The sequence below is a fragment of the Gopherus evgoodei genome, unplaced genomic scaffold (assembly GCF_007399415.2).
Source record: "Gopherus evgoodei ecotype Sinaloan lineage unplaced genomic scaffold, rGopEvg1_v1.p scaffold_58_arrow_ctg1, whole genome shotgun sequence".
NCBI classification, from domain to species: domain Eukaryota; kingdom Metazoa; phylum Chordata; order Testudines; family Testudinidae; genus Gopherus; species Gopherus evgoodei.
Genome location: NW_022060079.1, coordinates 452800 through 476325, shown reverse-complemented (window position 1 = coordinate 476325; position 23526 = coordinate 452800). Strand labels below are relative to the sequence as shown.

Genomic DNA, 23526 nt, shown 5'->3' with positions numbered 1-23526 from the left:
CACGTCCTTTTGGCCCTAGACTGGTGGCTGGATCCCAAGTCAGTGCTGCAGGGAGCTCCCTTCGCGACCCTGTTGCTCACCCTGGTCGCAGATGTGTTGGATCTGGGCTGGGGAGCCCACTTGGGTGAGCTCAACACTAAGGGCCGATGGTTGTAACACGACCTGGCCCTTTATATCAACGTCCGGGAGCTCAGAGTGGTTCCCCTGTCCTGCCCGGTGTTCTTGCCCCAGCGGAAGGGCCGGGGGATGCAGGGCTTGATGGACAATACAGCCACAGTGTGTTACATTAACAGGCAGGGTGGGGCCAAGGCTTCGGCCCGGTGTTGGGAGGTGCTCAGCCATTTGCCTGGTACCTGCCCCCCTGCTTGGCACCAGGAACATCCTGGCGGATCCCCTCAGCAGAGCCCTGTTGTCTCCCCACGAGGGTTCACTCCATCCGGAGGTATCAGCCTCATTTCCCGCAGGTGGGGGACTCTCCAGGTGGACTTGTTCACATCCCAGCAGAACAGGAAGTGCCCTGGGTTCTGGTCTGTGCAGGGCAGGGACAAGGGCTCCATGTCAGACGCCTTCCTGATCCCGTGCTCAGGGACGCTGACGTTCGCCTTCCCGCCGGTGCTGCTGCTCCACAGGGGCCTGCTAAGGGTGAAGCGGGACAAAGCGACTGTCACCCCATAGCCCCGGCGTGGCCTCGCCAGCACTGGTCTGTCAGCGGCCAGCCCCTACAGCTGCCTCTTCAGCTGGACTGGCTATCCCAGAGCTCCGGGAACCTGCTGCACCGAACCTGGCACTGCTGCCTGACAGCCTGGCTGCTGCGTGGCTGTCTGGACGAACAGGTGTCTCTCCGCTGGTGTCCAACTGGTCCTGCTGACCAGCAGAAAACCCTCCACCAGCTCTGCCTACATGGGGAAGGGGAAGCAGTTCACATGCTGGGCCTCGGACTGACAAATTCAGGTTGAAGAGGCCCCATTGCAGGACGTTCTGGGCTATTTGCTGCACCTTAAACTCCAGGGCCAGTTGCTCTCTTCGGTCAAGGTCCACCTGGCGGCCATTTCAGCATTCCACCCTCCATTTCACAGCAAGTCGGTCTTCGTCCGTCCCATGACGGCGCAGTTCCTGAAAGGTCTGGAACACCTTTACCTGCACGTCCGGGAGCTGGTCCCCCCGTGGGATCTGAATCTGGTGCTGTCGTGGCTCATGGGTCCCCCTGTCAAACATTTGGCTTCCTGCTCCCTCCTGCTTCTCTCCTGGAAGGTCTCCTTGGTCGCTATAACCTCAGCCCACAGGGTGTCCCAGCCGGATGCTCACGTCAGAGCCACCTTATACGGTCTTCTATATTGACACGGTCCAGCTGTGTCTGCACCCGCCTTTCTGCCCAAGGTCGTCTCCCTGTTCCATACTGGTCAAGACATTTACTTACCAGTCTTCTGCCCAAAGCCTCATGCAATGGAGGAGGAACGCAGGCAGCATCCCTGGACGTCAGACGGCAGCTGGCCTTCTGCATGGATAGAACAAAGCCATTCTGTAAGTCAACGCCATTGTTTCTCGCTGCTGCAGACAGGATGAAGGGTTGCCCATTGTCTACCCAGAGAGTCTCATCCTGGATTACGGCCTCCATCTCCTCCTGTTACGAGCTAGCAAAGGTCCCCCTGCCAGCGATCGTGACGGCTCACTCAGCTAGGGCACAGGGGCCTATCCAAGAAACCTGTCGGGCTGCTACCTGGTCACCCATCCTCACAGTCGCTTTGCACTAAGCACTGACCCAGCGAGCTCGAGGTGATGCTGGTTTCGGCAGAGCAATTCTCCAATCGGTAAGACTGAACTCCGAGCCCACCTCCGTGGAGTCTGCTTGTGTGTCCCCTAGAATGGAATCGACATTAGCAAGCGCTCGACGAAAAGCCGGTTCCCTGCCTCTCGTAAGTGGTGGTCTTCAAGGTGTGTTGCTCACGTCCCTTCCTTTACGCGCCCGCCTGCCCCTCTGTCGGAGCTGCCGGCGAGAAGGATCCGAGCAGGCGCAGGGCCGGCAGCGCCTGATATACCAGCGCATGAGCACGGGGCTCCACAGGGCACCAGAGCCGGCCCTGGGGATACTGCAAAGGCAGAAATCTCTGCCACCAGCGCACGTGGGCGCGCACCTAGAATGGAAGAATGGAAGGGACGTGAGCAGCCCGGCTCGAAGAACATTGGTTGGTAACCGGGTTTGGGAGGTGGAGGGGTTGGTGCAGACTCAGCCTAGCTGGTCACAGGGATTTTGCCCTTGAAATCCCAGCGCTGTCGGTCCAGGGGCGCAGGCCGGCTGAGCTGCATTGTTCAGAGCGAGTTTGTCACACCCCGGAGCGCTGCAGCTCCCTTGACCAAGTGTTTGGTGCAGACCAGGCCTGGCTGGTCTCGGAGCCCTTTGCCCGTCAATGTCTGTGACCGGGCCCTGCAGGGGCCCCGACCGACCCCCCCACCCCTCCCCAGCCTGCCCCTGGCGCTTCCACTGCGGCTGCTGTTCCTGCCTTGCCCTGCAGAGGGCGCCCTCCCCTTTCCCATAGGGCAGGGGTTGGGCTGGCTCTTGGCTGGGGGGTCCACGTGTGGGGCTAGTGGCTCTTGCCTTGGGGTCTCTGGGTCTCCCGAGGCTCAGGTGGGAAGAAAGCCTGGACTTGTTCTGTTCAGCACTTGGGGAAACAGTTTGGTACAGTTGCTATTTGGAGCATTCTCAAAACCATCTCTTCTGCCCCGAATCCAGCTCTGCTCCCCTACCACCACTCACTGGCCCCCATCCATCCCTACCCACTGCCCCTGCTCCCCACTCTGCCCCCTGTCCGGCTCTGCTCCCCAGCCAGCCTTGATCTCCTGTTGCTGCCCCACGTCTCCCCTCGCTGCCTCTGCTCCCCAGGAGTGAGCTGCCATCACAGCCTCAGCAGGCCCTGCCGCTGACAGCAGCACCCGAGGTGCGGAAAGCTGCTGCAGCCCAGAACAGCTGCGGGGTGTCTGCAAAGAGTTGTGGTGATTGCAACCAAAGTGTGGGCCGGGAGTTCCTTACAGCCCTTCCCGTGGCGCTGCCTCTGCCCGCCGGCCAGCAGGGACGTGTGTAAGGAGGGAGACACCCACTAGGGGCAGCCGGGCTGGGGGTGGCTGGGAGCCAGGACTCCTGGGTTCTGCTCCCACCTTTGCCACTAGTTTGATGTGTCATCTTGGGCGAATCCCCGACTCTGCCCAGGGCTCCATTCCCAGCTGTAACGTGGGGAGGGGGATCTTACCTTTGTCCTGCGGGCAGAGTCCTGGGTCTGGGCAGCACCCGGCACAACACAGCCTGCTGTCAGCTGCGGTCTGTACAGCCCCTGGCAGGGGGACTGGCTGGCTCGGGCGGGGGGATGACGACTGGGACATGAGGCCTTTCCCCTCAGGAGAGCCCCAGCTCCGGCACTGTCTGGCCCAAGGGGTTGAGGATCGGGATGGGTTGATTCTTCAAGTGCTTGTTCATGTCCAGTCCCAGTCAGGTGTGTGCGCTGCGTGCCCCAGTGCTGGGCATTTCTCTCCCCCACCCCCCTGTGGTATCCATAGGGCTGGCTCTAGGGCCTCTCCTGCACCAGTATAAGGGACCCCACAGGCTATGCCCCCTTCCAGCTCCTTCCTACCCCCTGTGGCTGTCACTGGAACAGTCTCTCGCTCTGGCAGCTTCCTCCCAATGGTCATTGCTGGACTGTTGGGAAGAGCTGATAGTTGTCAATAGTTAGTCCCTAAAAAGAGACCTTGTTCCCAGGCTGGGGCAGGCCCCAGTGTCCAGGCCTCAAATCCACAGTACTTGTCAGAGTGGTCTGGGGGAGACTCATGGACAGGCCACATGCAGGATCTGCCAGAGTTTCAGGCCCTGCATGTAAAGGGACAGGGACATTCAACTGATGTGACCCGTGTCAGGCCATTCGCCTTCCCATCAAAGGCCCTGCCTACGAGCAGCGTCTCACCCAGGAGCTGCCGGCCCTGCTGCGGGTTGGGGCGGTGGAGGTGACGCCCCCGGCGCGGAGAGCAAAGGGATCCTACTCCTGCTGTTTCCTTGTTCCAAGGCAAAGGGGTGTCTACGGCCAACCCTAGACCTGCATCGACTCACCACGTCGCTCAAGAAAGTGAGATTCCGCCCCGTCTCCCTGGCCTCCATCATCCCCCCTAGATCCAGGGACTGGGACACCACCCTCGATTTGAAGGGCACGTGTTTTCATATCTCCATTTTCTTGGCACACAAGCCCTTCCTCGGGTTTGTGGTGGGCCACGCTGCGCTTCCCTTGGGCCTTTTGGTGGCCCCGCGAGGCTTCACACCGTGCAGGGCATTGATCACAGCCCACTCAGATCTACCCGTACCTGGACGAGCAGGTGATAAAGGGCGATGCGAAAGGTCACATCCGGCACAGCGTCTCGGTGGTACAAGGCATGTGCAGGGCATTGGGCCTCTTAATCAATGAACAAAGTCCACGTGGGTCCTGGTACAGAGAACAGAATTCACAGGGGTGCCACTCGAGGCATCACAGGTCAGGCCCTTCCTGCCAGAGGCCAGGTTCAAGGCCGTGACAAACATAATCAATGGAACCGAATGGACATGAGCAGGCACTCGAAGAAGAAAATGCGGTTCCCTGCCTCTCATAACTTGTTCTTCCAGATGTGTTGCTCACGTCCATAGGCGCCAACTCCATGGATGCTCCTTGGCTGGAGCACCCAAGGGGAAAAATTGGTGGGTGCAGCCAAGCTCCCTGCCCCAGCTCACCTCGCCTCTTCCCCTGAACGCGCCACGTACCTGCTTCTCCTCCCAGCGCTTGCCACCATGAAACAGCTGTTTCAGGATGTAACAAGCTGCAGCGGGGAGCAGGAATGAGGCATGCTCAGGGGAGGAGGTGGGGAAGGGGTTGGAATGGGGGCAGGGAAGGGGTGGAGTCGAGGTGGGGGGGTCAAGCACCCACCAGTGCCAAGAGCTTATGTTTATGTCCATTGCGTAACCCACCCTCCTTCCCCCCTGTTGGAGATCGGGAAGAAGGAACTGAGGGTGCAGGGCCAGTGGTATCTCATTTACTGGTGCATGAACACAACGCTCCAGGAGGCATGAGAGTCGGCCCGACAGGTACCACTGGGAGACAAATCTCTGGCAATGGTGCAGCCTGTGCATCCATCTGACATGGAATGGACGTGAGGAACACACCTTGAAAAACAACAGTTACGAAAGCTGTTTTTTGTCATTAGTTGCAAACCCTTAAAACATGTTAATTGGCAACTTGCTGTAGCCTGTATGCTAAATCTGGACAGTCACGTGCTGTCCCTGTGTACCCCCCACCATCGATCACCTGCGCTCCGTGCCCCTGAGACGGGCGGGTTCTAGCCAGCATCTCTGTGCCTGCACAGTCGCTCGCCTGGTGCTCCGAACTGAGAGGCTCAGGTGTGGCCCAGACCAGTGGCTCTCCAGGGCATGTCGTGGCTGCCTGGCCTGAGGCACCGTACTCTGTGTCCGGTGCTGCCTTCACATCCTCTCTTTCCAGCAGCTGTGAATACGGCTGTATTTGTACGTGGTTACTGGTGTTCTTGGCTTTAGTACTCACTGTCTAGGTAATTGAGTGTCTGCTCAGCTGGGGGGCTTCTCCCTGCGGAGCAGGACTCTGCCCAGAGTCCTGGGGTTTAAGAGCTGTGTCTTCTCACGCCCCCCCCCATCAGCTGTGAACACAGCACTCCCTCTGCAGCCCCAGGGAGACTCACAGCACCAGCGAGTGCAGCATATGTCCCTCCCTCCCTCCCCAACCTGGAAGGCCCCAGATCTCTGCCTGAGAGACTCCAGGTTGGGGACCCCCCTGTACAACAGCCTCAGGCTGCGAGCAGGGCCCAGTTCTGGTCAAAACCGCTGAGCCTACAAAACCACAGCCTCAAGCCTTGCCAGAGCAAGGGGTGTCTTGTGGGTGCAAGGCAGGTCCCAGATCCGCCTGTCACAGAGCAGATCCCTCTGCCAGAGCAAGGGGTGTCTTGTGGGTGCAGGGCAGGTCCCCAATCCGCCTGTCACAGAGCAGATCCCTCCGCCACTCGGCCCAGGTCTGGTGGGGCCTCGGGCGGGGCTCCGCCCAGCAGGGAAAGAGAGAGGATGTGGTTGTACTCAGACCAACTGGGAGCAGCACATGGCCTCCCCTTGGACAGCCCAACGTGTTCCAGGAGGCACCTGCCGCCTCCCTGCCCTTGGTCACCCCAGATCTGCAGTCCTGACCCTGGAACTCTGCCAGCTCCGAGAGGGGCTGAAACCTTCCCAGCAGCTGAGGACCTTTCTGCCTCCCTGGACCTGCAGCCTCTCCTCCTCAGGCCAGAGCTGCACAGAGACGCTCCCACAGAGAGAAGGGGATTTTCCCCTACCCCTGCTCCCTCTCGAGACCGTCTCCGTGGGTGGGGCTGGTGCAATCGCAGTGGGTCTCTGGGTCTGTCCCATGGCAAACACTGGAAGGAAGTTGTGATTTTTGTTGTTGTTTGTTCAAAAGTTGCAGCCACCGTTTGTTAAAGTTGTGGTTTTGGTGTGATCACCTGAAAATCACAACTCCACCCCACGCCCAGCCCCCCTCTCCACCCCACACCCAGCCCTGCTCCCCCATCTCTGCCCCCATGCCCAGCCCCCCCCCACTCCCACATCCAGCCCTGCTCCCCCATCTCTGCCCCACACCAAGCCCCTCTCTCCGCCCCACACCCAGCCCTGCTCCCCCATCTCTGCCCCCATGCCCAGCCCCCCCCCACTCCCACATCCAGCCCTTCTCCCCACTCTCTGCCCCATGCCAAGCCTCCCTCTCCACCCCACATCCAGCCCTGCTCCCCCATCTCTGCCCCCATGCCCAGCCCCCCCCCACTCCCACATCCAGCCCTTCTCCCCACTCTCTGCCCCATGCCAAGCCTCCCTCTCCACCCCACACCCAGCCTCCCTCTACCTTGTCTCCAGCCCTGCTCCACAAACACCCCCTCCAGCCGGTAACAGGTGCAGAGGCCCAGCACTAGCAGTGGCCCAGGCTCCCCCACATCCCGGTTGTGGGGCGAGGGAAGTCGTCTCCACTAAGAGTGGTTGTGGGGTGTCTGTGAAGAGTTGTGGTTATCACAACAAGACTGCAGCCCAGGATGTTCTTACAGCCTTTCCCAGGGCAGAGCTGGGGCTGCTCACTGGGGGCCCTGTACAGGAATATCTCCCCCAGTACTAAACAGGCCAGTTCTTATAATGAAAGGAACATGGGGCCCCCTGCGCTGCTCGGGGCCCTAAGCAATTGTTTGGTCGGCTAGCGCGGGCTCTGCCCCTGGCGCTGAATCCTCGTCAGCTGTAATGAGGGAGACAGACGCAAGGGGGCAGCATAGGCGAGAGGGGGTGGGGTGGGAACCAGGACTCCTGGGTTCTATCCCCCGCTCTGGAGAGGGGGAGCCTATGACGGGGGAATTGCTAATACAAGGGCACCAGAGCCTTGTAGAAGTGAGGGGGGGCATGATCCCCTGCCCCCTCCCAGTTCCAGCACTGTTGGTGGGGGTGGGAAGAGGAGCTGAGGTTTGCTGAGGCAGAGCCCCCCCAGAATTCCCCTTGCTGAGAGTGGCAGGGTCCTGAGCCACTACCCCAGGAAGGCGAGGAGAGTCCCTCGGGGATGGGGGGGCAGAGTCTGTCTGTGGAGGGGTGGGGGCTGGCCCAAGCATGGCAGAGCTTGGGGTGGGGATGAGGGCAAAGCCACAGCTCTGAGAAGCAGATGGGGGCAGGGAGGTGCGTGGGTTACCCCTCTGCCCAGATGGGAGGAGGAGAAGGGGAAGGACCCTGTAGCATGGGGGGTGGGGAGGGGCTGAGTGTCCTTCCTACCCCCAGAAGCCTCCTCCCCACTGCCCTCCATTTACCTTCTCCCGCTGGAGCCTCTGACCCTGGCCATCTTGTCCTGCAGCCCCCGCCCGTCCCCCTTTCCCATGAGCTGACTGAACTGGCTGGGCTCACCCTGCAAGCGAACCCCAGCCCGGTGGTGCCCCTACCTCATGGGTGGGCCTAGGGACTGCCTGGCCAGCTGAGGAGGGAGTGGCCGTGTCAGCGCAGGAATGGGGAGGATGACTGGGGCAGGTGTTAAGCAGCATTCAGGGGAAAAGTGTGGGGGGGGCATGGCCTCCTTGGCGGCCTCACCTCCTCCCCCCCCACCGCCCAGTTCCAGCACCATTGGTTAATACAGTACCAATTTCTAACAAAGGTGTGTAGGGAAGTGATCCAGGAAACTAGAGGCCCACTCATTTGACCCCAAATGTACACAAGGTCTTGGGACAAGTTTTGAAAGAGGAAATAGTTACAGACATAGAGGTGATTGGTAACTGGGATAAAATACAAGAGGTAGATCATGCCAGACCAACCCGGTCTCTTTCTTTGAGAGGATTACCCATTTTCTAGGCAAAGAAAATGCAGTAAATGTCATCCACTTGGATGTCAGGAAGGCATTTGAGCCAGTTCCACATGGGAAATTAGTAGTGAAACTGGAGAATTTGGGCATTAATACGAGAATGTCGAGGTTGGTAACAAACTGGGTAAAGGGAAGACTGCAACAGGTCACACTGAAAAGTGAACTGTCAGGGTGGAAGCAGCAAAGAATCCTGTGGCACCTTATAGACTAACAGACGTTTTGCAGCCTAAGCTTTCGTGGGTGAATACTCACTTCGTCAGATGCATGTAGTGGAAATTTCCAGGGGCAGGTATATATATGCAGGCAAGCTAGAGATAATGAGGTAGTTCAATCAGGAAAGTATGGCATAATCTCTCACTGTGGTCTGTGTAGTATGTAGATAGCAGTGGATTTTTTACCTTTAGTCCATTTGGTATGATGTCCATCCATTTGCATTTGGAAAGGAAGATGATATCTGTCTGTATTTGTGCAAGTTTCTTCATGAGGTTGATGATATATATACCTGCCCCTGGAAATTTCCACTACATGCATCTGACGAAGTGGGTATTCACCCACGAAAGCTCATGCTCCAAAACGTCTGTTAGTCTATAAGGTGCCACAGGATTCTTTGCTGCTTTTACAGATCCAGACTAACACGGCTACCCCTCTGGTACTTGTCAGGGTGGAGAGAGGTTGCTAGTGGAGTTCCTCAGGGATCGGTCTTGGGACCAATCCTATTTAACATTTTCATTAATGACAAAAAGTGGCAGTGTGCTAATAATATTTGCGGATGACACAAAGTGGGCAGGTTTGGCCAATACAGAGGAGGACCAGAATATCCTACAATAAGATCTGGGTGACCTTGTAAACTGCAGTAATAGAAGTGGGATGATCTTTAAGAGTGCAAGGTTGCGTTTAGGGACTAACAACAAGAATTTTTACTCTAAGGTGGAGATGTATCAGTTGGAAGGGACTGAGGAGGAGAAAGACCTGAGTGTATTGGTTGATCACAGGATGACTATGAGCTGTCAAAGTGATGTGGCCGTGAAAAGGCTCACATGGTCTTGGGATGCATCAGGGGAGGCATTTCCAGTACAGACAGGGAAGGGTTATTGCCATTATACAAGGTGTTGGTGAGACCCCACCTGGAATACTGTGAGCAGTTCTGGGCTCCCATGTTTAAGAAGGATGAATTCAGACTGGAACAGGTGCAGAGACGGGCTACTAGGGTGATCAGAGGAACGGAACACGTGTCTTAGGAGAGGAGACTCAAAGACCTTGGCTTGTTTAGCCTGACCAAACGAAGGTGTAGGGGAGCCATGATCGCTGTCTGTAAATACCTCAGATGGATAAATACCAGGGAGACACAGGAGTTATTTAAGTTAAGCACCAATGTGGGCACCAGAACAAATGGATACAAACTGGCCATCAACAAGTTCAGGCTTGAAATTAGAGGAAGGTTTCTAACCATCGGAGGAGTGAAGTTCTGGAGCAGCCCCCAAGGGGAGCAATGGGGGCAAAAAACCCTAACTGGCTTCAGGACTGAGCTTGGTGAGTTTGTGGAGGGGATGGTTTGATGGGACTGCGTACAACTGTGTGTGGCCCATCGGCGACTGCCTGTAGCAAAACTCCCCAAAAGCCAGAGACAGGACCCTAGCTGGAGAGGGCTCTGAGTTACTACAGACAATTCTTTCCCAGGTGTCTGGCTGCTGGGTCTTGCCCTCATGCTCAGAGTCTAACCGATCCTCAGATTTAGGGTGAGGGAGGAATTTTCCCTGAATTAGATTGGCCAAGACCCTGGGGGGTGAGTGTTCACCTTCCTCTGCGCAGCATGGGGCAGGGGTCACTGGCAAGTTTAAACTCATGGAAACAGTGGAATCTCTGTAATGAAAAGTCTTTGACCAAAGAGCTGCAAGTTGGGGGTGGGGGGAATTGGGGGGCTGGCTGGCTTATTGGGGGGTTTACAGCCTCTCCCTCGCAGAGGCTCCAGCTTTAGTCCAGCCACAGCGTGAGGAGACAGGCTGGCCGGGGGGCAGTAAGCTATGGGGCCTGTCCCCTCTAGAGGGCACTGGCTCTGATGCAGGGGCTTGTTGGTTGCAATGGCTGTTTGCCCCAGCAGGGATGTGGGGGCCCTGCCAGCAGTCAAATCTCTGTGTGCCCTGGGCTCTGCGCTCCCCTTGCCCTAGAGACGGGTGATGTGGGGTCCTTCTCTCTCCCCACTGGCCCCGCCACAGGGCTGCCTGGCCCAGGGGAACCGCCCAGCCAAAGCCGCTTCCCCTCTGAGCCCTGGAACCCTCCAGCTTCTCCCTTTCACTTCCCCCAGGGCTGGACTCTGCCCAGTGCAGGGTGGGCAGGGGGGGAACCGAAATCCAGGGAGTCTGCAGCATCACTCAGCCCCTGAGCGGTGACCCCAGCACTGAGACGCTGGACCCGGGGTCAGCTTCACGGTGCTGCGGACTTCACCCATGGAGAGCTGGTCTGATCCAGCCCCAGTTTCAGTCGGGGTCTGTGCAGTGCCTGGCACAATGGGGCCCTCATCTCTGTTGTGGGAGTTTGGGTTGTGCCTGGCACAGTTGGGAGTGGCCTCAATTTCAGTCTGGGATGTATGTGTAGCACCCAGAACAACAGGGACCCCAGTCTGAGGCCTGCAGACCCCACTGTGCTAGAAACAATTAATACAAGAACAAGGGACAGTCAGTGAAATCTGAAGGTGGCCAATTTAAAGCTGGCAAAAGGAAATATGTGTTGTCGGCCTGTGGAACTCACTGCCACAAGATCTCATGGGGGCCAAAAGTTCAGCTGGATTTACACAAGAGCTGGAGATTTATAAGGATGGAGTGCATGCAGTAAGGGTTAACAGGAGTTCCCTGTCAGGACTGGAGCTGAACTCTAGCTAGTGGGGGTTAAACATCCTCTTGGGCAGGTTATCGCATCCCTGAGACTTCCTGTCCTCCACTCCCAATGGAGCAGCTAGGAGTGGCCCCCCTCAGAGATAGACCCAGGAGTCCGGGCTCCCAGTTCCCCAGGTACTGGGCCCCACTGGCTGTCTTGGGGCAAGCTGGGCACTGGGGGAGGGCTGAGTTGGTTGGGGGCTCAGACATGGGAGCCAGGCTGGGGGGGGCATTTCAGCAGGGCCACCCAGAGGATTCAGGAGCCTGGGGTCTTCGGTGGCTGGGGTCCTTCTGCTCCGAATCTGCAGGGCACTTTGGCAGCGGGTCCTTCACTTGCTCTGGGTGCGTTTGGTGACACTGAAGGACCTGCTGCCGAAGACCCGCCGAAAACGCTTGTGGAGCCCCCTGAAAACTCTCTTGGGGGCCCCTGCGGGGCCTGGGGAAAATTGCCCCACTTGCCCCCCTGTGATGAACTAGGAATGTTCTTAATGTTTGCTCTGAATACTGTGTTGGTGTCTCAGTGTCCCCATGGCAGTTCTTAATATCTAGGTGGTGGGTTAAGGGGGTGTGATTGCTGCAGAGCAAAGGGCCAGAGCACTTAAATGCCTGGCACTCGGTCTCCTAGAAACTGATGGCCTGGGTCCCCCCTCTGCAAAGGTGCCAGCTGAAGGTGTTGGAGACAAAGGGATCAGGTGACCTCCTGGTCCGGGAAAAGGGGCTGAGGAGAGAGGAGGGGCTGGAGGGGTTGTTAGTCTGGAGCTGGCTGGGGTCGAGGGTGGAGGGCAGACCTGGGGGTCTGGCTCACTGCCCCCCAGAATGGATCCGGCCGAGGGGTCCGGTTCTCTGTCCCTACAAGCTCTGTTTTAGACCCTGTTCCTGTCATCGAATAAACCTCCGTGTTACTGGCTGGCTGAGAGTCACGTCTGACTGCAAAGTGGGGGTGCAGGAACCTGTGGCTTCCCCAGGACCCCGCTGGGGTGGACTCGCTGGGGAAAGCGCACGGAGGGGCAGAGGATGCTGAATGCTCCAAGGAGAGACCCAGGAGGTGAAGCCGTGTGAGCTTCTTGCCCTGCAGACAGTCTGCTCCAAGGGAGAGGAGGCTCCCCAAAGTCCTGACTGGCTTGGTGGGGAGCAGTTCCAGAGCACCTCGTGACACCCCCTCCCGCCCCTCTGGGCAGCCCTGCAGTTCTGTCTCTGGTGCCACCGCCCTGACTCTGATTTCAGGCTTTGCACAAAACTCCTCTGGGCTCAGAGGGCAACTGATCTCAGCTCCCTGCCGGGGCAGGGCTGGACTGAGCCTGAGGGGGGTGAGGGATCCGCTGCCCCCTCCTCCAGCCCAACCCGCCGGCCGCTCCAGCCCCTCAGCCTGCCCCAGAGCAGCCTGGCCTGGCCGGAATCTGCCAGAGACCGATGACGCTGCCCAGAGCCGCGCGCTGATTGGCTGGGGTGGGGGGGTCACTTGAGTTCAAGGTGGGAAGGAAGCTTCTGGGGAAAGCCCTGGCTGCGGGTGGGAGAGGGGGAGAGGATGAGGAGCGCTGCAGGGGGGGGGGGGGCCGATGGGGACACTAGACGGGGTGGGGGAGGGGTGATGAACCCTGGGCGGCTCCTGAGTTCGGCCCTGCCTGCAGCAGAAGTGGGTCCAGACAAAGCTCTGAGCTCCTGGAACCCACCCGGCTGCTACTGCACCCTGCAAAGTACTTGTTGGGGCAGGGATCTGCAGTGACCCCCTGGGCCCTGCTCTGGGTCACGGCGCTCCAATCCAGGCCCCATCCTGTGAGTCTAACCGGCAGTCCTGGTGCCCAGCTGGGTCCGTCCCTGATGCTGCTGCAATGGGAACAGGTTTCCCTTCGCTAACCAAGGAGGAGGTGAAGCTGCTAAAATCAGAGACTTTCAAATTAACAGTCCCTGATAATTTACACCAAAGAGTGTTAAAGGAACTGGCTGAGGCATGCTCAGAGTGCAAATACAGCCCAATGTCAGGTCGTTTACTTCCCCTTTTCCCAGCCTTTGTACTGACCAGGCTTCGATCTCCGTCCAGCTCCAGGCTTGCATGTTTCAGCCATCCAGGTGTTCTTAAAAGCCTTTGGGAACCCAAAGCCTCAATCCTGCTGGGGACTGTCTGTGGGTGGGCTCCGGTGCCCCTGCAGAACTCAGTGGGGCTCCCCAGACACAAGGTCTGCGTGTACAGATCCAGTCTCAGATTCACGGCTGTGTTTGGAGAGCAATGGGCTCCCACTGGCTCAGCTGTGCTAATGGTTAGGGGCCCTCCCTGTTAAAAATGTGCTCCTTGTGTCTAGTCTAAGTTCATCTCACATCACTCCCCAATGCCAACACTCACTCTGCTTTGTCTGGGAGACTGAAGAGCCCTCTGCGCTCAGAAATCTGCTCCCCATGTGGGTACTTGCAGACCTGGTCCAGGATCAGGTAACCCCTGAACCTCCTCCTGGAGGAATTGCACAGAACAGGCTCCTTCCGTCTCTCACTCAAAGCAGGTTTCTCCAGACCTTCATCTTTGTGGCTCCTGTCTGAACTCTGCCGACATTTCAGCAAGTGTCCACGTTGCAGGGCCAACGCCAGGGCTGGACACAGCAACAGTGACGATCTCACCAGGGCCGTGTACAGAGGTGATACCATTTCCCTGCGCCTGCCCCATATTCCCCTGTTCCCACAGCCCAGGGTCACACCTGCCCCCTAAGCCACAGCATGGCACGGGGAGCTCATGTTCAACTGGCGTCTACCATGACCCCCAAGTCCAGTTCAGAGTCACTGCTTCCCAGGGTACAGCTCCCCCTCCCCCCTAGTTTGTGGGGCCTACATCCTTGGTTTCTTCTTCGAGTGATTGCTCATATCCATTCCAGTTAGGTGTACGCGCCGCGCGTGCACATTCGTCGGAAAACTTTTACCCTAGCAACTCAGTGGGCCGGCAGGTCGCCCCCTAGAGTGGCGCCACCATGGCGCTCCATATATACTCCTGCCGGCCCACCCGCTCCTCAGTTCCTTCTTACCGCCCGTGTCGGTCGTTGGAACAGTGGAGCGCGGCTTAGCTGACCTCCACTTCCCTAGCTACTCGTTTTCTCGTATATAATTATGCAGTTATAACACTTTTATATATACATTTGTATGGTTAGTTTAGTTAGCGGGGTTCAGGAAGTAGCCCCTTCCATGAGCCCAGTGCCGGAGCCATGCATGGCTCACCGGGTTTTAAAAAGGGGCCCGGCTTGCCAGAAGCCGCGGCCGAAGAGAGATCTACATGACTCCTGTTGAAGTGCCTCAGGGAATCACACTTGACAGATAAGTGCCCCATTTGCAAGGCTTTAAAGCCGAGAACAAAAAGGTGCGGGACTTTCACTTACCCCTCCACCTTGGGCGCGGAGCGATGTTCAAGCGGCGGGCAGAAGCGCCTCCTCGGCACCGGACCCCGCCGGTACCACCAAGGCCTTTCGGCACCGACCGTCGCCGGCACCGATGTCGACTCGGCACCGCTCCCTTCTTCCGAGGTCGAGAGAGTCTACGATTCCTGCTGGTGCCTGGCGGCTCCCCGGCACGCGCCGTGGTTGAGCCCCCTGCTCCCGCTACTTCCGTGCCACCTGCATCGCAGCCAGAGAGCTCGCCTCAGTTGCGTTATCCGGCACCGTCACCTGCAGAGGCACCGATGACTTCGGCTCCGTCGATTCCAGTCCCCCAGGACCAGGGAATCCGCTGCCTGGCAGCTCCCCGGCTCGCGCCGTGGTAGAGCTTACTGCTCCTGCTGCTTCTGTGCCAGCTGCACCACAGCTAGACAGCTCGTCTAAGATGGCTCGCCCGGCACCGACGACGTCGGCACCGTCGATCCCGGTCCCACGAGGGCCATAGAATCCGGTGCCTGACGGCTCCCCGGCACGCGCCGTGGTTGAGCGTATTGCTCCTGCTGCTTCCGTGCCAGCGGCACCGCAGCCAGAGAGCTCGTCTACTCGGATCGCCCGGCGCTGACACCTGCTACGACACCGATGACGTCGTCACCGTCGATCCCGGTCCCATAAGGGCCGTAGAATCCGGTGCCTGACGGCTCCCCGGCACGCGCCGTGGTTGAGCGTATTGCTCCTGCTGCTTCCGTGCCAGCGGCACCGCAGCCAGAGAGCTCGTCTAGTCGGATCGCCCGGCGCTGACACCTGCTACGGCACCGATGACGTCGTCACCGTCGATCCCGGTCCCACAAGGGCCGTAGAATCCGGTGCCTGACGGCTCCCCGGCACGCGCCGTGGTTGAGCGTATTGCTCCTGCTGCTTCCGTGCCAGCGGCACCGCAGCCAGAGGGCTCGTCTACGTCGGATCGCCCAGCACCGACACCTGCTGCGGCACCGATGGCGTCGGCACCGTCGATCCCGGTCCCACACGGGCCGTAGAATCCGGTGCCTGACGGCTCCCCGGCACGCGCCGTGGTTGAGCGTATTGCTCCTGCTGCTTCCGTGCCAGCGGCACCGCAGCCAGAGAGCTCGTCTACGTCGGATCGCCCGGCACCGACACCTGCTGCGGCACCGATGACGTCGGCACCGTCGATCCCGGTCCCGCAAGGGCCGTAGTATCCGGTGCCTGACGGCTCCCCGGCACGCGCCGTGGTCGAGCTAATGCTCCGGCTGCTTCCGTGCCAACGGCACCGCGGTCAGAGAGCTAGTCTAAGTCGGATCGCCCGGCACCGACACCTGCTGCGGCACCGATGACGTCGGCACCGTCGATCCAGGTCCCGCAAGGGCCGTAGAATCCGGTGCCTGACGGCTCCCAGGCACGCGCCGTGGTGGAGCTCCTGTTCCGGCTGCTTCTATCGGCACCGTCGATTCCAGTCCCACAAGGGCTATCGAATCCGGTGCCCGACGGCTCCCCGGCACGCGCCGTGGTTGAGCGTATTACTCCCGCTGCTTCAGTGCTGACGGCACCGCAGCCAGACAGCTTATCTAACTCGGTTCGCCCGGCACCGGCACCTACCGAAGCTCTAATGACCTCGGTACCGTGGATCCCGGCCCCACGAGGGCCGTCGAATCCGGTGCCTGACAGCTCCCCAGTACGCACTGTGGTTGAGCCTGCTGTTCCCTGCACGCCGGAGATGTTACCAACGGCGAGGGCTCTCAGTGCCATGACAGAGTCAGTGCTGCCTGACCCGGGCACCGCCGGTACGGGTAATACAGTCTCTTCAAGGGACTGTCCCCTGTCAGTACAGCAGAGCGGCACCGTCCATGATCACGGTCCCGCAGACACTCCAAGTCCTGTCGGCACGCCGGACACCACTGGCAGTCCCGGTACTGTTTTCCTCGGTACTGGTCACACTCGCTGCACCGGTCGGTATCCCGTTCGCCGACCCGCTATCGGCACCGTTCCGACATCTGGCACCGGGGCAGGTACCTTGACTCCTGTAGCTCTTCTCCGAGCCTCGAGATCTCGGTCGACCTCCCGACACCGTTCTGGTTGCGGGTCTGGATCTCGTTCCAGGTACCGATACGCCTCCCGATGCCGGTCCCCGGTGCCGAGTTGGGCAAGGTCCGAGTGAGTCAGAGACTCGGCCCGTGCCTTCTTTTAGTACCTCCATGGCCATCCGGACACGCATCCGTGTCATCCCATATGCGCAGATTTTATGCTCAGGACCACGATCCTGATATCATGGCCAGCGGGCGCCAGCCCCGAAGCAGAAAGAGCCTTGGCGAATGCAAGGTGTACTCTGCAGGGGCCCTGCGCCTCTGGGTAGCAAAGCAACAAGCCTTGCTTAGCTGCGATAATTATAGCACCTGGGTGGAGGAGTTTCTCCCTCGAACCTCCCACCTAGAGTTCGCTGCCGTCTTGGAGGACGGGGGAAAGAATTTACCCTTTGTTGGTAAAGGCATCTTCGCGGCAGAGACAGCCCCAGACTGCGAAGCCTGCTGGACAATAGGGTCCTAATGCGTCTCAGCGTGTATACGCTTGCGACCAAACGCAGGCCTTTATGGCCCCAGCCGCCATACTCTGTGCCTAGCCAGAGGCAGAACTCTGGAAAACGGCAAGGCCAAGGTGGTCGCAGACAAACGTCAGGCCCCCTAAAAAGCCAGAGTCGAGGTCCCTCGCAATTACCACTGGGACCAAAGACGGACCTTCCAAGGTTCGTCGGAGGGCGGTGTACCAGTCGCAGGACGGGGTCCTGATCCCGCTTTCTCCTGGCATGGCCCCAGTTACTTTTAGATCGCTGGGTCCTGCGCACGATGGAGCATAGGTACCACCTTTAAATTGCTCCAGCCCTGTCCCCCTTCAGCGGACGAAAGGGGCTAGGGGTTTTACTCCCGTTATGCCCTAGTTCCCCACTCGAACACAGGTCTCAGACCTCCCTGGTCCTGCATGGACTCAACCGGTTTGGGATAAGGTTAAAGTTCTGCATGGTATCCCTGGGAACCATTATTCCATCCTTGCCTCCTGGGGGCTACTATGCCGCCCTGGATAGGAAGGACGCGTACTTTCGCAATGCCATCTTCCCTCCGCACGGGAGATGCCTCCGCTTTATAGCCAGCGGTGAATACTCCCGGTTTACGGCCATAGTCGCCGCCTACCGTAGCTATGTCGGATATGCGTTTTTCCGTATTGGGACGATTCGCTTATCCGAGGAGACTCTGACGCACAACCCACTCAGCCGTGGGCATCGTCACGGTCTTATTCACAGGTCAAGGCCTGATGATTACTATAGAGCAATCCACTCTGGTTCCCACGCAGAGGTTGGGCTTCCTAGGGGCTATCTTGGTCTCCTACCTAGCCGGAGCCTGCTTATCGCAACTGCGGTTTTAGGCGATGGCATCAATCATCTGAGGTCTGAAGGCTTTCCCAACGACCTCAGCTCGTTCTTGTCTCAGTCTCCTGGGTCCATGGTTGCCCGCAAGTTTGTAACCAAGCACGCCAAGCTCCGCCTCCGTCCTCTCCAAGTCCGGCCCACCTCGGCGTACCGCTTGGACAGGGAGCCAATGGTCATGGTAGTCACCGTTCCCTCGAACGCCTTAGGCTCCCTAGAGTGGTGGCTAACCCCCTCCTTGGTGTGGACAGGATGCGGTTTCATCCGCCCCAGCCCTCACTGCCCCTGACGGCGGACGCATCATCTCTCTGCTCGAGTGCTCATGGTCACCTCCGAGCTTAAGGCCTTCGGTCTTCTAGGGAGCTGGCATTCCTCATTAATGCCCCAAAAATCAGAGTAGTCCGCCTGGCATGCCAGGGGTTCCAGCGGCAGCTGCGAGGCCGTTGTATCTCGGTGTTTACAGCCAACACAATGGCCAGGTGCTTCATAAGCATTCAGGGGGGACATAGTCCTCCCCCCTTTTTTGTCAGGAGGCCATCCATTTCCGGGTCTTTTGCATGGCCCGCTCGATGGAGCTGGCGACGTCCTTTCTCCCAGGCGTTCGGAACGTCTTATCTCTTTGACTCAGCAGGTCTTTCCTGTCTTACGAGTCATCACTCTGCCCCATGTGAGGCGTCCCGCTTTCCGGAGGTGGAAATGGTTCCTCGCACAGACCTGTTCGCTCACCGCGAGTGCAGGAAATGCCAGGTGTTCTGCTCCTTCCAAGGTCTCTCCTCGGAATCGATCTTGGACGCATTCCTGATACCGTGGAACGGCCAACTGCATTATGCCTTCCCGCTGTTCCCACTGGTTCGTTACGTCCTGCTCAAATTCCGCAGGGGCGGAGCGTGCGTCATCATGATCACTCCAGAGTGGTCCAGGCAGCACTGACATACCACGTTGCTCGGCCTGTCAGCCCAGACCTCATCACTCAGGGCAATGACAGGCTTCGTCACTCGGACCTGCAGCCTCTTCGCCTCACGGTGGCTCCTGCGTACCTGAGTTGGGGTGACAGGCAGCCTTCCGCCTGGTCAACGTACCGAGCCAGGTGGAAGCGTTTCCTTTACAGCTGCAGTACGCTCGATCTTGCTCCTGCTGAGGTCTCGATCCCCTCTATTTGGCCTGCCTCTGGCCTTCAGCGGCAGGATCTGGCGGTATCATCGCTGAGGATACTCTCAGCAGCCGTCCCTACCTTCCAGCAGGCTAAGATGGACGTTCAGTGTCCCACGCTCTATGGGTTCGAGGTCCCTCAAGGGCTTGGAGCGCTTGCACCCTCGGGTGCGCCGCCCAGCCCCGCCCTGGGGCCTCAACCTAGTCTTGGCCAGACGGGTCTCTGAGATCAGAGCTCTTACGAAGGTTCCACAAAGACAAGGTGCAGTTGTGACCGCACCCGGCTTTCCTCCCTAAGGTGTTTTGGCCTTTCATGTTACCCACAGCTCAACGCAATGGGCATAACCGTTGCACTCCTTGGACATCTGTGGAGTGCTCGCATTATGTTGTGCTGACAGAATCATTTCCTAAGGTGCCCCAGCTCTGCCCCGGTAGCGGGCCAAAGGGAGGGCTTGCTTGTTTTCCTCTCAGAGGATCTCATCTTGGGTGATGGCGGACATCCCCACTTGTTCTGATTTGGCTCATATTTCCCCAAGCCACATCACCGTGCATTCTACCAGGGCTCAGGCTTCATCTGCCGCCTTGCTGGCTCGTGTTTCTACCCACGAGACCTGTCGCGAAGCTCCATTGGTCCTCGGTCCTTACCTTTGCTTCGCAGTATGCCCTGGTTCAGCAGTCACGAGAGGCTGTAGCCTCTGGCTCGGCAGTTTTATTCTGCCACATTTCACTCCGACCCCACCGCCTTTGTAAGGCTTGGGATTCACCTAACTGGAATGGATATGAGCAATCACTCGAAGAAGAAAAGACGGTTACTCACCTTTGTAACTGTTGTTCTTCGAGATGTGTTGCTCATATCCATTCCGCACCCGCCCTCCTTCCCCACTGTCGGAGTAGCCGGCAAGAAGGAACTGAGGAGCGGGTGGGCCGGCAGGAGTATATATGGAGCGCCATGGTGGCGCCACTCTAGGGGGCGACCTGACGGCCCACTGAGTTGCTAGGGTAAAAGTTTTCCGACGAATGTGCACGCGCGGCGCGTACACCTAACTGGAATGGATGTGAGCAACACATCTCGAAGAACAACAGTTACAAAGGTGAGTAACCGTCTTTTCTAGATGCCCAGCCGTGTATGTGGCTGTATTAAAACACATGTGAACGGGCCCAGCTGCCGGTGTGTTACTGACCTGTCCCATCATCACCTGCTGCCCCCCCCCAGTCTCAGTATCACCTGCAGATGTGCAGGGCAGCAAGTTGTCTGGGCCTGTGGTGCCCGGGCTCCAGGAAAATTACAGGCCTGGAGGCCCTGTCTCCACCCATGGTCAGGGCTGGATCTCTCCCCCCGCACCGCACACCTCTCTTGAGGGTCCCTGCCTGCCCTGGGCAGTGGGTGGCTGCCCTGCAGCTCTGTGCTGTGCGTCCTCGCCAGCCGCTGCCGGCTACAAGGGAGCAGTGCCGGGGGCAGGCTGAGGCAGCTGCTGCGCCTGCAGAGGGGGAGGGGAGGAGGCGCATGGTGCCCCCCCCAGGTGACTCCGAGTGGGGGAGAGTTATCCTGGCTTGACCTCCTGAGCACCAGCCTGGGGGGCCTTAGGTGAATGTCATGCGGGGGGGCGGGGGGACTTTCCCCAGAGCTCACTGCTGCTGGTAGGAAGAGGCCTGTGGGGAATCCTCCTCTCTGGTCCCATGCCCCAGCCCTGGGGCAGCATGGCTGCTGCACCCCAAACTCCTCAACTCAGCTCCTGCCTGCTCCCACACTCCAAACCCCTGCCTTGGCTCAGAGCCTGCACCCCAAATCCCCATACTGCACTCAAATTCCCTCTCAGAACCTGCACCCCAACCTCTGCCCCAGCCCAGAGCCTGCACCCCAAATCCCCATACTGCACTCAAATTCCCTCTCAGAACCTGCACCCCAACCTCTGCCCCAGCCCAGAGCCTGCACCCCAAATCCCCATACTGCACTCAAATTCCCTCTCAGAACCTGCATCCCAACCTCTGCCCCAGCCCAGAGCCTGCACCCTAAATCCCAATACTGCACTCAAATTCCCTCTCAGAACCTGCACCCCAACCTCTGTCCCAGCCCAGAGCCTGCACCCCAAATCCCCATACTGCACTCAAATTCCCTCTCAGAACCTGCACCCCAACCTCTGCCCAAGCCCAGAGCCTGCACCCCAAATCCCCATACTGCACTCAAATTCCCTCTCAGAACCTGCACCCCAACCTCTGTCCCAGCCCAGAGCCTGCACCCCAAATCCCCATACTGCACTTAAATTCCCTCTCAGAACCTGCACCCCAACCTCTGCCCAAGCCCAGAGCCTGCACCCCAAATCCCCATACTGCACTCAAATTCCCTCTCAGAACCTGCACCCCAACCTCTGCCCAAGCCCAGAGCCTGCATTGCCTCCCACACCCCCTTCCGCACCCAAACTCACTCCCAGAGCCCACACTCCACAACCCTCACCTCCTGCACCCCAACCGTCTGCCCAGCCGAGAGCCCGCACCCCAAACCCCTTCCTACACCCAAACTCCCATCCAGAGCCTTAGGCAGGTGTGTGTGGGGGGGCGACTTGGACCCCTTCTGGGCACCACCAAAAATTATACCTGCCTGGTACCCCACATCGTCTTTTGGCCCCGCCACACCCCACTGCAAACAGCCCCCCAGCTGCGTGCCCAGCCCCCTAGGGCCAGGTCCTGCCAGACCCCACTGGAATCAGCCCCTCCCCAGGCTCGCTCCCAGCCCCCCAGGGCCTCCCCAGCTGGCAGGGCCCCAGGGCCTGTGTCTGGAGCTGCCTAAAGGGACCTGGGAACATTCCCCCCAGGGACAGCTGGACGGCGGCAGCCAATGGGAACGCGCAGGAGGCTGGTCCAAGGCTCCAGCGGCCAATGGGAGAGCTTGGTCGGTTGGTGGCATTATTGGCAGGTTGGAGCAGCCAATCGCTGCTGGTGGGAGCCAGGGTGGGGTGGGGTCTCCCAGCACATGCCAGGGGAGGGGTGCGAGGAAGCTGGGCTGGGGGCTCAGTGCCATGTTCGGGGGGGGCGGGGCATCTGCCCTTCACGTCACAGTGACCCCAGCCTGGGGGACGTCACCGCAGCCCCCAGACAGGCCAGTGTCTCTCTGCAGCCGCTCGCCCTGCGGGGTTCAGTCCCGGGGGAGCCTGGCCCATGAGCCCTGCCCTGCTCCAGGGCTCCTGGCCACGGGACGAGCTCAAAGTGCTCCATGGACCATCCCTCAGCTTCAGAGCTGCCCCCACCACTGCCCAGGAAGGGACTGACCACATTTCACACAAGGGGAAACTGAGGCACAGGAAATGTCACACCTTGCAGTGAGCCAGTGTCAGGAATGGGACTAGAACCCTGGAGTTCTGACTCCCAGTTCTCCCCAACTAGCCCCTCCCAAGCTCAGACAGAACCCAGGAGTCCTGGCTCCTTCCTTACCCTCATACCAAACTCCCTTAACTCCCAGCATGACCCGGTGCCCTGGACACACTGAGGCTAGGCTGGGATAACACAGGCTGCCACAGGCACGGTGCAGACTGACCAGATTTTAAATCACAATCAAAAACTCAGAAATGACCCAAACCCACTTTATTGCTGTTGGCAAAGCTGCAGAGTGATGGGGGCGCAGGACTGTGGACACACACAGGGCACAGGGTGGGGGCTGTACAGGGACTGGGTCCTTCCCACACAGACCCCGCGCTGGGCGCTGGCCCCAGAGCAGGGCTGGACCCCAGGGGAGCTGCACATGGGCACAATGAGGCCTTTAACTGGGGCTGCTGCCCCCCTACCCCAGGCATGGGCCCAAACCCTTCGCGGTAATGGCAGGAGGGGCATTACCTGGGGTGACTGACAGCAGCCTCTGGCCAATAGGGGCCAGGCTCGGGGCCCAATCCAGCGCCTACTGGAGTCAAGAGAATCCTTCCCCATGACGGCAATGGGGTTTGGATCAGCCTCGTGGGCCCTGCTGCCCCCCGATGAGGGGCAGCCCCCATTCCCAGCCCCATGGGGCAGCAGTCCTCTCCCCTTCTGCCCCCTGACGAGGGGCGACCCCCATTCCCAGCCCCATGGGGCAGCAGCCCTCTCCCTGGATAGATGCCCCCCCCAGCCCAGCAGGGGGTGAGTGAGGGAAGTCCAAGGCGCTGGCTCCCCAGGGAGTCTCTAGTGGGTTGGCTTGATGCAATTACAGGGCCGGGGGGCTCCCGCTTGGGTACAGCAGCTGGCACTGATGGGAGCAGAGCAGGGACGCTGAGGGCAGTGCTGGGTGTGTGTGTGCGTGAACAGGTCTCACGAAGGCACTTGGGGGATTCAGGGCCCCCGGCTCCTCCCCGTGTTTATCTGAAAGGCAAAGAGGGTCA

At 59.2% G+C, this 23526-nt stretch overlaps 2 protein-coding genes across 5 annotated transcripts in view; one reads left to right on the top strand and one right to left on the bottom strand.

Moving 5' to 3' along the window:
- LOC115643412 (DLA class II histocompatibility antigen, DR-1 beta chain-like) overlaps positions 1-23526 on the top strand; it is a 288794-nt gene that overhangs the window by 22475 nt on the left and 242793 nt on the right. The gene's annotated exons all lie outside the window — the stretch shown is intronic.
- Positions 1-23526, bottom strand: part of LOC115643409 (HLA class II histocompatibility antigen, DR alpha chain-like) — a 54453-nt gene that overhangs the window by 28470 nt on the left and 2457 nt on the right. Inside the window, exon 5 of one of the 3 annotated variants that reach the window (XM_030547417.1) lies at positions 23213-23506. The exons of the other annotated variants lie outside the window; for them this stretch is intronic. Within the exon in view, the coding sequence (XP_030403277.1) occupies positions 23503-23506 (4 nt within the window). The 3' untranslated portion in view covers positions 23213-23502. Of the gene's footprint in view, positions 1-23212; positions 23507-23526 lie in introns of those variants that run through there. 3 annotated transcript variants of the gene reach the window in all.